Source organism: Diplotaxodon limnothrissa, linkage group LG19 (assembly GCF_057381915.1).
Source record: "Diplotaxodon limnothrissa isolate DT_005_m linkage group LG19, D_limnothrissa_male_GT1.1, whole genome shotgun sequence".
In the NCBI taxonomy this organism is placed as follows: domain Eukaryota; kingdom Metazoa; phylum Chordata; class Actinopteri; order Cichliformes; family Cichlidae; genus Diplotaxodon; species Diplotaxodon limnothrissa.
Window position 1 is genome coordinate 19,219,492 of NC_140614.1, and position 15,279 is coordinate 19,234,770.

Below are 15,279 nucleotides of genomic sequence, written 5' to 3' on the forward strand. Positions count from 1 at the left end.
TGATCATTGACAATTTATTGTACTTTGGCCATGTCTACCTTTGAGTATATTTAAAAGGTTGCTTTCCCAGCTGGTCAACATTTTGACAAACTCTGTGCTAACAGAAAGATTTGGGGAAAAGTAATAAAAGTAGTCATTAAAGGCAGTAGTGTTTCATAAATGGTAAGTTTTACATCAATAGCTTCCATTGGAGCATAATCCCCCCCCCCCCCAAAAACATCAGAAATGCAGATTTCTAGGGATCTGGCTATATATAAACAGCCATATCAGGTATATATAATTTGAGTAATTAGACCTTTTTTATTATTTACAAGACCTAAAATGCCAGCTCAGTCATGGACATGATCAAGATACTTTGAAAAAGCTGTACTGCAATTAATAGGCAATTTGTTTTTGTTCCTGTATCGTCTTTTGAAATAGTTTTGAAATCGTTTCACAGCAGTAGACTCATTAAGCCTCGTGCTGCTTAGATACCAGCCGGGAAACCAGCATTAGAAAGTTTAAAACAGCCATGTGGGATACTCATTATGGCTTTGGAAGTTTTGTATGGACTTGGATAATTACCACAATATGTTTTTATGCTCGGAAGAAGATGAGTAATGCAGTTTTCTGCCTTTCAGGCTACTGTGAGGATTCACATTTAGAAACAATTAGATTGTCTTTCTGATACAGGTCGTGGTTTCTGCCACAGCTGTCACCCATCTGGCTTGTACCCTTTAGTGCCAAGCAACATGCCACCAAAATGAGGTAGACAAGAGATGGACTCAGATCCTGAGATTTTCTTGTTTGTATTAAGCTTCACTTAATGAATCTTTCCCTAAACACAGTGTCCCCACAATCACATTCTTTATACACAGAAACTGTCCGTTTTTCAAACACCAAGATTTTTTCGCATACAATAAATTATATTTGTGTTCTTTAAACTGTAATGTAGACATCAATCAGCAGCCCAGGAGGTAAAGCATGACATTTTTAACCCGATATGAGAAAGTTCTGTATATCCAGCATTGCAGAACAACATTATCATTCATATAAATGGTCTCGTCACACTCCTGTAGCTCTGTTTTTGGTCTCTACCATCTCCAAAAATGGACTTGGTTGGTTCACTGTGTCTAAAGCAGCTGTGTTAGTCAGATGTTTGGTGCTGAGCAGGAACTTTAAGGTAGATTTTAGAGCTTTTTTTTGCCAGAAATAGACAAAAAGGAGAGTCTATTTTAGCATATGCCCAAATATTTTCAGCAGATAGCCACACCACGCCCCCTCTGACTACCACTCAGCTCTTCTAACAGTGTAGCGATTGTCCATGAAGCATGCAACGTCATTATTTTCTGAGGAAACTGGCATCCTGTCTCCGCTTGAACGATGAGACTCTTCTGCCAGGCGAAAGCAGACTAACAGAGGGCTCACCGGCAGCTGTCGAGAAAGATTACAAAAGAAAGCACAACACAAGGCATCACAGTCTCGGGCTGGTGGTGAAGTGGTAATCTGAGGGCAGGCTTATCGAGCTGCCTGCACAGCTTTCTTGTCAAAATAATTTCCTTTTCTTCTTACTACTGGCTGTCACTTATCTGCAGGAAGTAGACACCCTCGTTTAACCCATGCTTCTCCTCGTACAAGTATTCAAGTTGCAATATTATATGCTTTGGAGCTGTTTCTGTTTTGCTAGGCGTGCGCCTGCTGGGTGCATGTGGCTTAATGATTAATTACAGACTACAGGCACACACGGGGGCTTTCCCTGTTTTATGAGCTAATTGTACTGTTTCACACATTGATGTCAATCTAAATTATGTGGACAGTTAAGAAACCCGAAAAAGGTCACACACGTCACAGAAAACTCAAGTGTCCTTGGGTGGTCACATTAGGAGGAGAACTGCACTTGTTTGTGAACTCTTTATCTGTATTTGTTCAGGGAAGGTTAACTGGCTCTCTGTTCCCTTTCCTTCCCTCATAGAGGGCCACTCGAGCCAAAGCCTTTGAGGACTTCCACTGGAGCAGGAATGGGTTTAATCACATGTATTGTACTGGCCTGGGAGGAGACACCGTGTCAGTTTAAGTTACATAAAAGTCTTGAAAATCTAATTTTCCCATTAGCCTCCTTGTGGAGTGTTATGCTCTTACACAAAACATCTTTTTCTGACAGTTTTGGTCGTTTCTGATGAGGGATTTCTATATTTTCAATTCAATTTTATTTATATTGCGCCAAATCACAGCAACAGTTGCCTCAAGGTGCTTTATATTGTAAGGTAGACTCTACAATAATATATACAAAGAAAAAATACAGAAATCATATGACCCGGTATGAGCAAGCACTTTGGCGATAGTGGGAAGGAAAAACTCCCTTTTAACAGGAAGAAACCTCCCAGCTAAGGGAGGGGCGGGGCCATCTGCTGCAACCAGTTGGGGTGAGAGAAGGAAAACAGGATAAAAGACATGCCTTGGAATAGAAACAGAGATTAACAAGTGTGATTCAATGCAGAGAGGTTTATTAACACATGTTGATTTAGAAAGGTGACTGAAAAAGAAATATTCAATGCATCTTGCATATTTTGTCTTTCTCATCATCAAGTAAGGATTTAGCAATATCTCCATATATATATTTATTGGAAACTCAGTCCAATTAAAACCAACTAAATTCAGTCTCAATGGCATAATCAGGCTGTTGAATGCTTGAAATATGAGATTTCTGTAGGTCTGACATTACAGGCAATAAACACTTTTTCCCCTGGTTTAAATCTGCAAACTGCATTAGCCACTGTTCAAGGTGGCAACTTTCTAATTCATAACATCAATCTAATTGAGCTGCTAAGCCTTTTTAGATTTATTCAGATAAGTTGCCTAAAAACTTGGCCTATTGCAGGCATAATTATCCAAGGACACTGGTCCTGCTTTGTTTAAGAGGTACAGATTTTAAACCATGTTTTTAGGAGCTTTGTCCAATGTCGTTTTTTTGATCCTGAGCTCTCAGTTAAAATCAGCTCCTGCAAGTTGCTGCAAATCTGTACGCTAAAAGCACCAACCTTTTGTTTTGGACCGAGTCGTGCTGTTCTCTATCCTGTTCCTGCAGTATGTTTCTTTTGATCCCAGATGGTGTTTTGGCTCCTGATGTTTGACCACAAACCCAAACACATGTACAACTCAATAGGATTATCATGGTTGTGCTGCAGTATCCCATACATGGCTCAGCTTTAACAGCAAGGACAGCTATTTAAGAATTCCCCTCCCGACATGACTGGAATACCTTGGGAACTTGCCAGAGACCAGACTGAGCCAAACGCACCAGCTCTTCACATGACCCGTGTGCCTCAGAAAGCAGGCCCGAGCGTCTTTGCACCACTAACTCTTCAGAAGATATTCTGGGATTCTGCTGAATGTTGACGTCAAGCAGTCGGACCGCACAGAAATTCCCCTTGTCTGCCCACCCAAACTGTGTGGCGTGGAGTGTGCCACCAGAGTAATTATACATATTTCAGCGGTTAATTAGAATGGGTTAACTGATGCGTTTAATAAGCCATCATTTGCAGCACTGAGAGGACGAGCCTCTTTTGTCAGACGGCCAATTAGAGCTCCTGTTGCTGCTCTCTGGGGTGGACTTCTATTAGTTTTGGCTGTATTTTAAAGCATAAAAATAGAAACCTTATTAGCCCTGCTAGCAGTATAGCTGTAGAGATCACAATGTTGGTCAGTTCACTAGTTTGAAATGGCTCAACAACTTAAAGTGTCCTGATTTTTGGAGAATAAAATAAAATACTCCCTCTTTCAAGTCTAAGGTTTCAGGTCATAATAAAAATTGTCTCGTCCTTACCAGATTCTAAAATGATTTAAATCCAACTTTAGATGGACAACACTATATGGCATATTGGATGTTATTATTTATCAAAGAAAAGTTAAGTCAAAATACTGCAACAGAGTGTGAAAAGTACACCCCATAATGCCACAGCTGGTAAAACCACCTTCAGCAGACTTTGTCAGTCTCTCACGTCACTCTCGAGGAATTTTGGCTTCTTTTCAATGGGATTCAGTTCATTGAGGTTTGCAGGCATCTGTTTATACACAGCACTTTTAAGGTCCCACCACAGCATTTTAATCATGTTGAGGTTTGGACTTTGACTGGCCATTGCAGCGCCTTCATTTTTTTTCTTTAGTGCTGTACTTGAGATCATTGTCGTGTTGCAATGACCCAATTTCAGCCAAGCTATAGCTGCCAGACAAACTCTCTCCTCTATAGCGGAGTTCATGGTCAAGTCGATGACTTCAAGGTGCCCGGGTCATGTGACTGCAAAAAAAGCCCAAATCGTCACACCACCACTGCCGTGCTGACAGTTGGTTTGAGGTGTTTGTGCTAATATGCTATGTTTTTGGTTTTCACTAAACATGGTGATGTGCATTATGGACAGAAATCAGTCACATCTGTCTAAAATTTTGTTGCAGAGGTATTGTGGTTTCATCCCTTGCAGCTTTGCAAATCTAAGCAGTTCTTTTTAGACAGATGACACTTTCTCTTGGTAATCCTGTCCAAACAAGCCATACTTGTTCAGTCTTTTTCTAATTGTGCTTTTGTGGAGTTTAGCATTTAACATGCTGACTTAGGCCTGGGGAGTCTGAGATGTAGCTCTTGGATTGGATTTTTTTTTGTTTTTGTTTGTTTGTTTTTTTGTTTGTTTTTGCAGTGTTGCATAGTCTGACCTTGGGGTGAAATTGGGACATCTACTCCTGTGAAGACTGGTAACCGTCTTGAATGTTTTCCACTTGTTTATATTCTTTTTCGCTGTGGAATGGTGGACTTCAAGTTGTTTGGAAAGACCTTGAGAACAACACATATCTGGATGCTCCAGACTAGAAAGCTGCCAAAACATCTGTGTTTTATAGAGGAGCTCACACTCTCTGAGGAAGTTTATTTGATTGACACAGCGAGGCTGTATTTATCTATTATAAAACCTGCTAAGGACAAGATGATTTGTTTTATTACGTTGAGAAATGTGAAATCATAGAATTTAAAGAATGTCTACTTTCTTTTTTCCATGAATTTGATAGCAGCAGCATCCATTAATAACAAATGTCCTCTTAAATGCTCTTTTTTTTTTTTTTTTCCAGGTAGGATTTTTTTCACACTTTAGCTGATTTCACTATCATTCTCAAAGTTTGGAAAGCTTGTTCATGTTACAAGAGGAGGACATCATAAAACTGGAAAGAGACTGAGAAGCTTGTCATAAGTAATCTCAACTTCCCTTCAGGGTCAAAATATACTTTCCCATCATTTTGGCTGCATTGTGTGTTCTGGTCCTTTAATTGAAAGCAACCAGAGTTCCTTTTTTTAGTTCACGTCTTATCTGAGAGACTTCTTCAGATATAAAAACTCTCGGACTCCCACCGCCCACTGGAACAAAAACTTGGTTATCATGACCTCGCACTGCTGAGCAGAGAGTGTTTCCTCTTAGGCACGAGGGACAGAAAAGGGACACACAGCACATTAAGAGAGCACTTAAAATATGTGGTTATTAAACTTGGCCTTGGAAAAGATATTAACCAGGGAGAAGCAGAACAGCAGGAGGAACAACACTGGCGTTCTTTATGTGGCAGGTTTGTCGGAAAAACTCAAAATTTTGTCCAAACATCACATTCGGCGTGCTTCAGACCCAGCAACAGCCTCAGACAAAATCTGGTTCATCCCAAGGACAAAATACACAAACAAGCTAAACAATAAAACATATGCTGTGCAAGAGAGTTTGGGCCTTTACATAGAAACAGCTCCTCAAAGCAAGACTGAGCTTTAAATCTGCACCTAAAGGAGAAAGGACACCATCGCTGAAAAGAGGTGGTGCCCTATAGGACACAAAATATCAGCCACCTATAATGCACTCTTGAAATCTCTTTCCCCATCATTCGCACGTTGACTGCTCCTTAGCAAAGCAGAGCCAGTTATGCATTACTAGCAATACAGCTTGATGGCTACTTTCAGCTCCTTCCTTTCCACAAAGGTAGCTTTTTACACCAGATGCCCTTCCAGACACAACCCTAAAGAGAATTTTCATCTCTGGGTGAAACTGAAGTAGATGCCTTTTTGATTGCTAAATGAACATGTTAACCACTGCACCACTAGAGCCATGCTCACTAACAATATGGTGTAACACTTGTTTGTGCTTCAGCACACTCATGGATAGCAGCTGGTCTGTGTTGTGAGTAATATACAACAGTAGCAGTACAGACTTTGTAGAATTTTACTGCTGTTTATGTGCACTGCTGTCATCTTGGGTTGTGGAGTCTGGGGTGGGGTAGCATTACTCTGACTTTTGGAGTTGGAACTCCAACTCAAGTGGGAGGGGTTTCCAGTTGAAAATTCTGATTGGGAACTTGGTATTTCGGATTTCTAAATTCAAATTGAATGCCCCAAGATTTAGATCTTGGCTCATGTGATCCAAAATTTAGGAGTGGGGGAAGAAGTCCAGTTGCTTTGAATTTTAGCCCTGACTTTGAGAACCTACACAGGCATGCTAAATATAGTATCAGCTTACTAACATTGGATAGCATATAACTGTTAGCTTCAAGACCTGAAGATGCAAACGGTGTGGCTGCAGGCTCTGCTTTCTTAATTAAATCATTAGTCTGCAAATGACTTATCAAACAGAGTTAGTTCACATAGATAATAACCACTGTTTCACCTTTTAGCCAGCTGTTTCTGGAATTATATTAAAAGTAAATGTAATGAATTGCTTTGCTCTTCAAATGGCTGTAGGCTAATTAGCTAATGGGAGTGTGTATGAGTCCAAACTCTTTAGTAAAAGCTGCAGCCAACTGCCTCCATCTTTGAGCCACAGAGCTGCTGCTGCATGCCTCTTTCTGCTCCTTTGTAGGTGCAGAGCAGTGGCAGGCAGCTTCCTTTTGGCTGGGGACTGCAGGCAGTGAGCTGGCAGCCTGCTCTCTGACTGTGACATCACTTTTCCAAACACTTACCACTGGAAGGTTGTCCATATATGGAAGAGCTCCACTTTCTCCAGACTGTCAGGTCTATCCCGCTTTCCTGCATTGTGTGTGTGTGTGTGTGTGTGTGTGTGTGTGTGTGTGTGTGTGTGTGTGTGTGTGTGTGTGTGTGTGTGTGTGTGTGTGTGTGTGTGTGAGAGAGAGAGACAGAGAAAGATATAGCCGGTTTTACCTTACAAGGCAGACAGACTTGGCCATCTCTTCACATGTTTGCAGGAGCTTTGTGGTGACTCATCTTTCTACTCACAGCTCTCATACTGTAGTAAATAGATGGATTATGAGATTAGCAGCACTGGGGCTCAGACAAAAGGAACCCCCTTACCCACCTTGTCCAATAATCTATTATTTTTATAGCATGATGTTGGATTTAATTTTGTTGTTTTTACATCTCATTGTTATCCAACCTTGCTCATACCAGGTTGGACTTAAGAATGGACTTAATTCTTTGTGGCATAGAATTACAAAGGTGCAGAAAACATTCTGCACCTTTCTAATTTTGGTTAACATGATAGCATCACACAGTTGCTCCAGATTTGTAAGCTGCACATCCATGATGAGAAGTTTCTGTTCCGCCACTTCCCAAAGGTGATCTGTTGGATTGAGATCTGGTGACTGTGAAGGCCATTTGAATGCAGTGAGCTCAGCTCTTAGTAGATCAGCAGTTTCTGAAAAACTCGGTCCAATAACCATACCAGATTCAAAGTCACTAAAATCAACTTTCTTTAACTTTAACTCTCAGTTGTGGATGGCTAAGTGAACTGTGTCACAGATGCTAATTTCTGAAGTGTTTCTGAGCCACAGAATTGTCCCTGTTTAGTAGGACCATTTTTTTCTTTGTCCACACTCACTAATTTACAACACGTTTGCATGGAGTGTCAGACTGGTTTCATTCATCCACACTTTGCATCATTCTTTGCATTTGCCAAGTGTGATGTGTGAACAGGCATCAGTTTTGGCAATGATTTTATTATTTATGCATGATCTCTCTTGGATTGTGCTTCTTTTCATTTTTAAGCGACTGTACGATCTTATGACCTCCTCTTGGATGTCAAATATTTTCTCCAAACTTTAGTTGGAGTTGGTTCATGTCATTGGATCCCAACTTATGACTAAACAGATTGAAAGAGGAGCTTCGTTCCTGCTGGATAATATCAAAACTGTTGGAAAGCATCTCAATAGTGACCGAAATTTTTAACACAACACCACAACATGAATGCAGCCCTCTTTGAAACCACTCCTTTATGTTTGCTTTACAGTCACACAAATAATTCCAGTTTGCTTAAAATATAAATGTAGTAAATATTTTTAAAGATATCCTGCTTATGTGTTACTGCCTGAACAATAATGAAAACATTTAAAGCAGTACCAGTACATGATATTCTGCATAATGAGGGGACTACTTTACTTTTAATACCTATATAGCCTTTTAAATTCAAAGTGTGGCATTTGGTATAACTGCAATGCACTCTGCAAAACAACCTACCAAAATATGACTGGTCCCCTGGTGCCCCATCCACCAAAGCTACTGGACTGGAGTACTGTTACTTAGACACGTGGTTTTTCCATATTATGCTACTTTCTGCTTTTACCGCATTGCATTATTTTAAAGGTCTTGTTAGTTAGTGTTTTTGCAGATTAATTGCCTTATTGTAGATCAAGCTACAGAACAATAAATAAGTGATTAAAATCATCAACAGCTGGAACATTAAAGAGATACATGCATCAATGAATCTGTTATCATAATCCAATAATATCATTTTGAAAAGTGTTACTGGACATAATACGTGCATTAAATATTGGGAATATATTTGGATTATACAACCTGTGCATTATTAAGCTACTGAAGTAGGATTATAGGTTTTACTTGCATTAATGCATTTAAAGTTTAAATGCATTAAATTCTCCCTAGCAGAACAATTATCCAACATGCCTTCTTGTGAAGCTCCACTCTTCACATAAGAAGTCTGAAACAGGAAACAGGGCTGCACATGAGCACGAAAATCATGTTTACTATGCCTGTTTTCTACCATAATTTTATTTCTGTTTTCAATATTTTCTGGGGAGCCCCCACCGCTGAAAAAGAAAAATATCTAGAAACGCCCCTGATTCTAGGTTACTTTCCTCTACTTCACTTTGAATGCACAGCTTTTAATTTTACTTTTTGATACTTTGACTTGCGGAAAGATTATTACCTCTAATTATTTAAATAAAACAATTGAAATAAAAAAAAAAAGTACACTTGTTTTAGTCAGATTACAGGCCGAAAGATATTTGGCTCGACCCAGGCAGTCAACCTTGGTTATAAAGCCTCACCACTGACAGCCCAAGCAGCCAGTCTGCTTCGGGGAGGCGGTTTCTGAGTCCCAGAGGCGTCCAATCGGATTCCTGGGTCTGCTATCGATTCCAATTTGTCTGAGGCAAAGTTCTTGCGTCCGTCGCTCCTCGATACTAGACCTGCCTACTGAGGGCTGAATGCTCCTGCTTGGGGAAAAAAATAGAGCAGATAGAAGAAGAAGAAAAGAGGCAGAGTTGGAGGGAGAGAGAGAAAAAGAGAGCGAGAGAGGGAAGCCGGGGGTGGACCGTTAATTTCATCCACACACCGTCTTGAATGCGTGGAGGAGAGTTAGACTGAGCTGCTGTAAAAAAACATCACCTCGCCGAGGACCGGAGGACTTACGAGACAAGCAGAGAGCGTCTATATATAAAGCTTTATATATACATGTATAATATGGAACACTATGATGAAGAAAATTACTATATGCAACAAGAAGATGACTGGGATCGGGATCTCCTCTTGGATCCTGCATGGGAGAAGCAGCAGAGAAAGGTAAGGGCTTTGACTTCCTTCTGTCTCCCGTGCGGAAGTGGGATTGTTGCCTGTGATAATAATTAGGCTCTAATAACACAGCTCATTAATATTATCGCCACACATCCGCTTGGATGTGCACTTGGCGACTTTGGCTCCAGATCGATCCGTTAGTGGAGCCAGCAGACAACCAACGGCAGCCCCAAAAACCAGCTGGCAGTGGCTTGCTTTAATTATCAGGCTCATTATCGCGGCCAAAATCACCTGTACGGCTTCTTTGGGTACTTTTAAATACGGCTCCAAAACTTTTCTCGTCTACAGATCTCGGAGAGACTTGCGGATATCCCGCAGAGCTGTAGACGTATAGCGACCGTGTGTAGGAACAGCACTTTACGTGAAGCAGGAGGGAAAGCGTATGAGGAGGGACAATTAGAAGGCGGACGGGACGGCCACTTTTTCAGCGCAACAGATGTCAGCCATGCGCTTGACTGCTGGCCCCTCCTGTCATCTGGCTTATGATGCGACGTGGATTAGGCCATGATTAACAACCCGGGGATGGAGTGTATTTGTGTGAGAAGGGGGGTAAACTCACCATAATTCCCTCCGACTCCCCTTTATTTAGCCATTTTACGCGCGGATTCTACGTATTTTCTAGCGCCACTAACAAAGGAGTACTTGTTTCTAGTTAGGAAGTTGTTTGCGGTGTTATTACCAGTGATAGAAAGTTAGCCATTTGACTTCTGACACTAATTTTCTTCCCCTTTGAGTGATTATGAGCGCTGTAACCCGAACTGCACACGGTTTATATTTTCAATAAAGAGCTTTAAGACGTCTTAACAAGTCCGGATCTTCTACACGCGTCTCCCAGCTGCTGCTCGTTTTCCAAATGGAATATGAATGGTCTGTTTCGAGAATGGGTGCTACTTTTCCCCTCCCTGTTCCCCATACTTGTCCTCTGCTTTGAAAAAGGGGGAAGAAAAACGCTGTGGAATCTGAGTAAGCTGTGGTTTGGTTTGGGCTGGGCTTGGATGGGAGCAAGCGTGCCCAAAAATGGTAATAATCGGCCCCTCTCGCTGCTGTTGGAAAACTTCTCCCCGAGTTTCTTTCTTGCTCTACGAAGCTCTCGGCTTCTGGTTTCCTGGATTATGTCATCGGCAGGCTGCTACCGGTCGAGAGCAGATAAAGGGGAAGTAAAGGAAAGGTATGCGGGGTTGATGTCAGGTGTGAACAGTAGACCGAAGTGCTTCGGACATCAGTAGGTAATTGTCTCCTGCTGGTGCTCCTTTAGGGGCTTTTGGTATATAAAGGTCATCATGCAACAAACGGGAAAGTTTCACCTGGCTGTTTTGTTCTGCCCATATCGCAAACAAGTCAGAATTTGTGGTGAAACACTTGCCTGTGATAACCTGCACATTCCTGTGCCTGCATGGCCCTCATTGATCTAATCATCCAGCAGAGAGCAAGGATATTTATTCATGTAAACTTCCCCTTGTCTGACAGAGCACTGATGATGGGTTATGTTGAGGTCTGACCAGACACAATTGCAGACTGAGAGGGATCACAGCAGCCCCCACCTTCCTCTGCAGGCCTGCACCTCTGTCCTTTGCCCCAAGGAGGGCATGGATAACTGTCACACGCGTGCACACTTCTCCGTGTGCATGTGTGCACGCAGCACTGAAAAATTCCTCCCAAGCTTCAGCAATCAGCTCTACTGCTGATGTACAGATAACCAGGAAGCCTTTCAGTCTCTCCCTCATAACTTTCTTTATTCTGATCTTAGTGTTTAAGTGCTTCAACATCTAAGATGTTGGTCACTGTACTTAAACATAAAATGAAACGATAGCTGATTATTTGAAGGTTTTTGCTGTTGTAGAATATAACTGGAGTTATCTAAACTCACTGTTGTTTGGATACTGATACAGACCACCAAGATGTGATAATTAGGTGGATAAAAATTTACAACCAAATTAATTCTCTTTGGGTCCAAGTGGCCATATGTGTCCATGCTGGGTGTCTCTTTACTGTTCAAGTGTCTTTTAAACTTTTTAACAGTGCAAAAGTACAAAAAAAGAGCACATTACACAGGTGAGGGCTTTTTTCCAGGCTCTTTTGCAATTCACTAACACACACACACAAAAGCCTGGCGTGTCTGAGAGTGCTTAAAATATTTGGAGTCCGATACAAGTCTTAACCTGACTCCCACGCACAAAGATATCTTCTAATCTTGAAATCCTAATGTCTTTGCATACCCAGGTGTCTGCTGCCCTCTGCCAAAGGTTACATGAAGCTCACATATTGTCACCTTTATCACATGATACATTCCTTAGTGATCACTCTGAGTGAACTTTATCGTCGCGCTCCTTTAATTTTTGGTCATTTTGTTTTTCTGTAGCTGGAAGGTGGAGTTCAGGTGTTAACTGCTCTAGCTAATTTGTCCAGGTTTGTCCTTATAAGGGTATGAGCTGCAGCACGTTCCACCAGATCTGCCTGTAAACCTCCCGCCTCCTACTTCCCATCTCACACACCCCTAAACTCTGTGTTCCCAACCCACACCCACATTCCCCTGGCCAGACTCTACAAGCCAGGTCACAGATCAGAGTCTCTGATCTCACGATTTGTTCACCTTCGCCAATAAAGTGGAGACAGACGCAGAGCATACCTGTTCTCTGAGGCAAAGAGCAGAAAAGTGGTGTGTCTCTTTAATTTGTGATGACTGCCGGCAGCAGAATCAGCGTGCTGATCAATAGATTTCTCTGAATTGTGATGTCAGAGAGTTCATGTGCTATGTGGCCAGGAAGGCTTTGCAGAGGCTTGCCTGTCTGTGTGATGCATATGTGGGAAGTGTCTGTAAAGCGAATCAGTCACCACTGTGATCAATCAGCACTGGGCGTGGCTGTCGCAGGCAGCAGACTTCCCAATTCGGCACCCTGACCAACATCCACGTACAGTCACTCAACCTCTTCTGGAAGAAGTAGCACGATTAATTTGATAAGCAATAATTTCAATAACTGAAGTAAAAATTTCAAAGATTTTCCCATGTGGCGATCTGCTGAGTGATTTCCTTCACCATACATGGATATTTTAGTTCTGTAAATAAGCAAGTCTGTTGGCTGCTCGTGTCCTAAAAAACATCAAGTTTCATCACTCAGGAAACTGACTCAACACATGAATGACGGTGTGACGTTTTACTTCTAGTAAGAAAACCTTTAAGAGATGAGTGTTTTGTTCCACACTGGCAGCTGTTTGCTACATTGCATAATAGGATGTGTAATGTCAGCTCTGGCCACCTCTCAAAATGCTTCCTGTCATCAAATTCCTCTGTTCCCATGATGCACCTTTCCAAACCCTGTTTTTTTTTTTTTTTTTTTTTAAACAAAAGGAGAAGAGTGTCAGATCGTTGGTGACAAAGCGGTGGATGTCAAAAGAGTAAAAAAACCCTCCAGCCACCCACCTTCCTCTCTTCTGTCTCCCAGGCAGCTCTGCTCTCCACACTGATCAAGGCGTCAAGTGCTGAAATGTTGCTCCTCTTCACTACATAAAACATGAGCAGGCTGAAGAGTGTGTCACATTTATTTTCCATTTTCAGTAAACTGCCCGTCTGTGTCATGTGATGTTTTCCTTGCTGCGGCCTGTCATTGAGCCCTGATGACCACTTCCACCAAGGACTGCACTCAATCATATGATTAAACTCACATGTGCTTATCATCGTTTGTGTACATAGCGCTTGAATGATATTTTGAGCCAGTAACTTGTGAGGGTCAGTTTAGGAACATAAATTTACACATGTGAATTTAGTTTGTTTAAATATACAATACAATCTAATAATATGGATAATATTTGCACTATTTCCGGTCTACAAACACAGAAACAAACACACACAGTCAATGGGAAGAGTTGTTGCTCAGCCAGCTTTGAGGTAAAACATTCCCAGCATGTGCTTTGCACAATGTGCAATAGTCAAAGTTATAGTGTTAAAATATGTCCACAGTCATGGTTTAACATGTGAACAAATTCAGGTTATCCGCTTCCTTGGGGTGAGACAGGCTACAAAAAAATACAAGCAAAGACATTTTCTTGGTTTATCCTAAACCGTTTCCAAGTTTGGAAGATGAATTTGTGTTAATGTTCTTTATATCTTCCTAGGAAAATGGGAAACATTTATTAATATGTATGTAAACATGGATTTAAATACAGAATATAAGGTAAAAACAGAGTTTTAAGCGCTAATGAGCTTGAAAGTCAGTATTTGGTATGGCGATCTTTATTCTTCACGCAGCCTGAACTTTCTTAGGAAAGTTTTCTTCCCTTGATGATTCTGATTACGAGACTGGACGTCAGTGGAAAAAGCAGCCAAAGACCTTCAGAAAGCCTGGAGAGCTATTGCCAAGGTTAAGAAGACGAGATGTGACATGTTGCTGGGATGTGTTAGCCACTCTCCCATTTCTGTGATGTATCTTTATATTTAGAGGACTTTTAAAAAAAAAAAAACAAAAAAAAAAAAACTATTGCGAGACTGTGAAGTCCCGGTCGTTTCTCCGATGCGGCCTTTATCTGATTCAGAGATGCTTCAGGGAAGTGAGCAACCTTTTGTCTGTTTGTCAGCAGGAGGCGGTTCAGCATCCTTTTCTCAGTCACTTAGTCATCTGTCAGGGTGGCTGCAGCTCCCCGTGAAGCACTAAAAAGTCTCAAAATTCAATATGTGAGTGAAAGATATCTTATTAGAAGACTCAGGAACTCCCAGGTGGATCCTACTGTTGTGGTTACTGCCGCCAGACTATAAATCCCAACAGGGGCTCCCAGGAGAAGCAGTCATGATACCCCGGTCACGGCTCTCAGGGCTCTGTCTCGTTTTCTGTATTGATGGGGTCACATGCTGACACCCAGGCTGAGAGCGCACAGGATCATCCACTCTCCCCATCATAGGAAGTTTTATGTGCGTGCTCCTAGCTCAGCTGGAGGGGTGTGCTCAGAGGAGTTGTGCAAATTTTATATTCCAGATATTAAAGAGCAGATGTTTTATCTTGAATTGAAATGCAGTGGTTTAATGACACAGACGTGTTTATAATTTTGACTGAAATAGATTTTTATTCATGAAAGAAGCATTTACTGTCAACCTGTTGAATGCCATATGCACGTTCCCATGAAAAACTGAATGTCTTCCATGTTTCTTCCAGTTTTCTCATTTGGGATTCAAACCAAAAACAAGATTCCTGCCATGAAACTGCTTCCTTTCTTCTTTTGTAAAATCTTCCTGTAAACTGATCCGGCGTGAACGCAATGTGGGTTTGATGGAGTCTGTTTCATAATTAGCTGAAACATCTTGTTATCTGCTGCTAATGAGAAGCTTTCAGTCTGGAGGAAACCCTCTCCTCTTTATGGCCTGAAGCTTTTGGTGGATGTACGGTGTGTCAGAAGACTGACCTGTGTCTAATGACTCTTACATAACCCCACTCTGCGTCTCAAGAAGGTGTTTTATTCTGCTGGGGCTTTAGTTGGAG

The 15,279-nt window shown here is 41.5% G+C and overlaps 1 protein-coding gene across 4 annotated transcripts in view; it reads left to right on the plus strand.

Moving 5' to 3' along the window:
- The first annotated feature begins 9,443 nt into the window (after positions 1-9,443).
- Positions 9,444-15,279, plus strand: part of actn1 (actinin, alpha 1) — a 58,108-nt gene continuing 52,272 nt past the window's right edge. For all 4 annotated transcript variants that reach the window (XM_085343232.1, XM_085343234.1, XM_085343235.1 and 1 more), the window contains exon 1: positions 9,444-9,802. In XM_085343232.1, the coding sequence (XP_085199358.1) occupies positions 9,695-9,802 (108 nt within the window). In that variant the 5' untranslated portion in view covers positions 9,444-9,694. The remainder of the gene's footprint in view (positions 9,803-15,279) is intronic.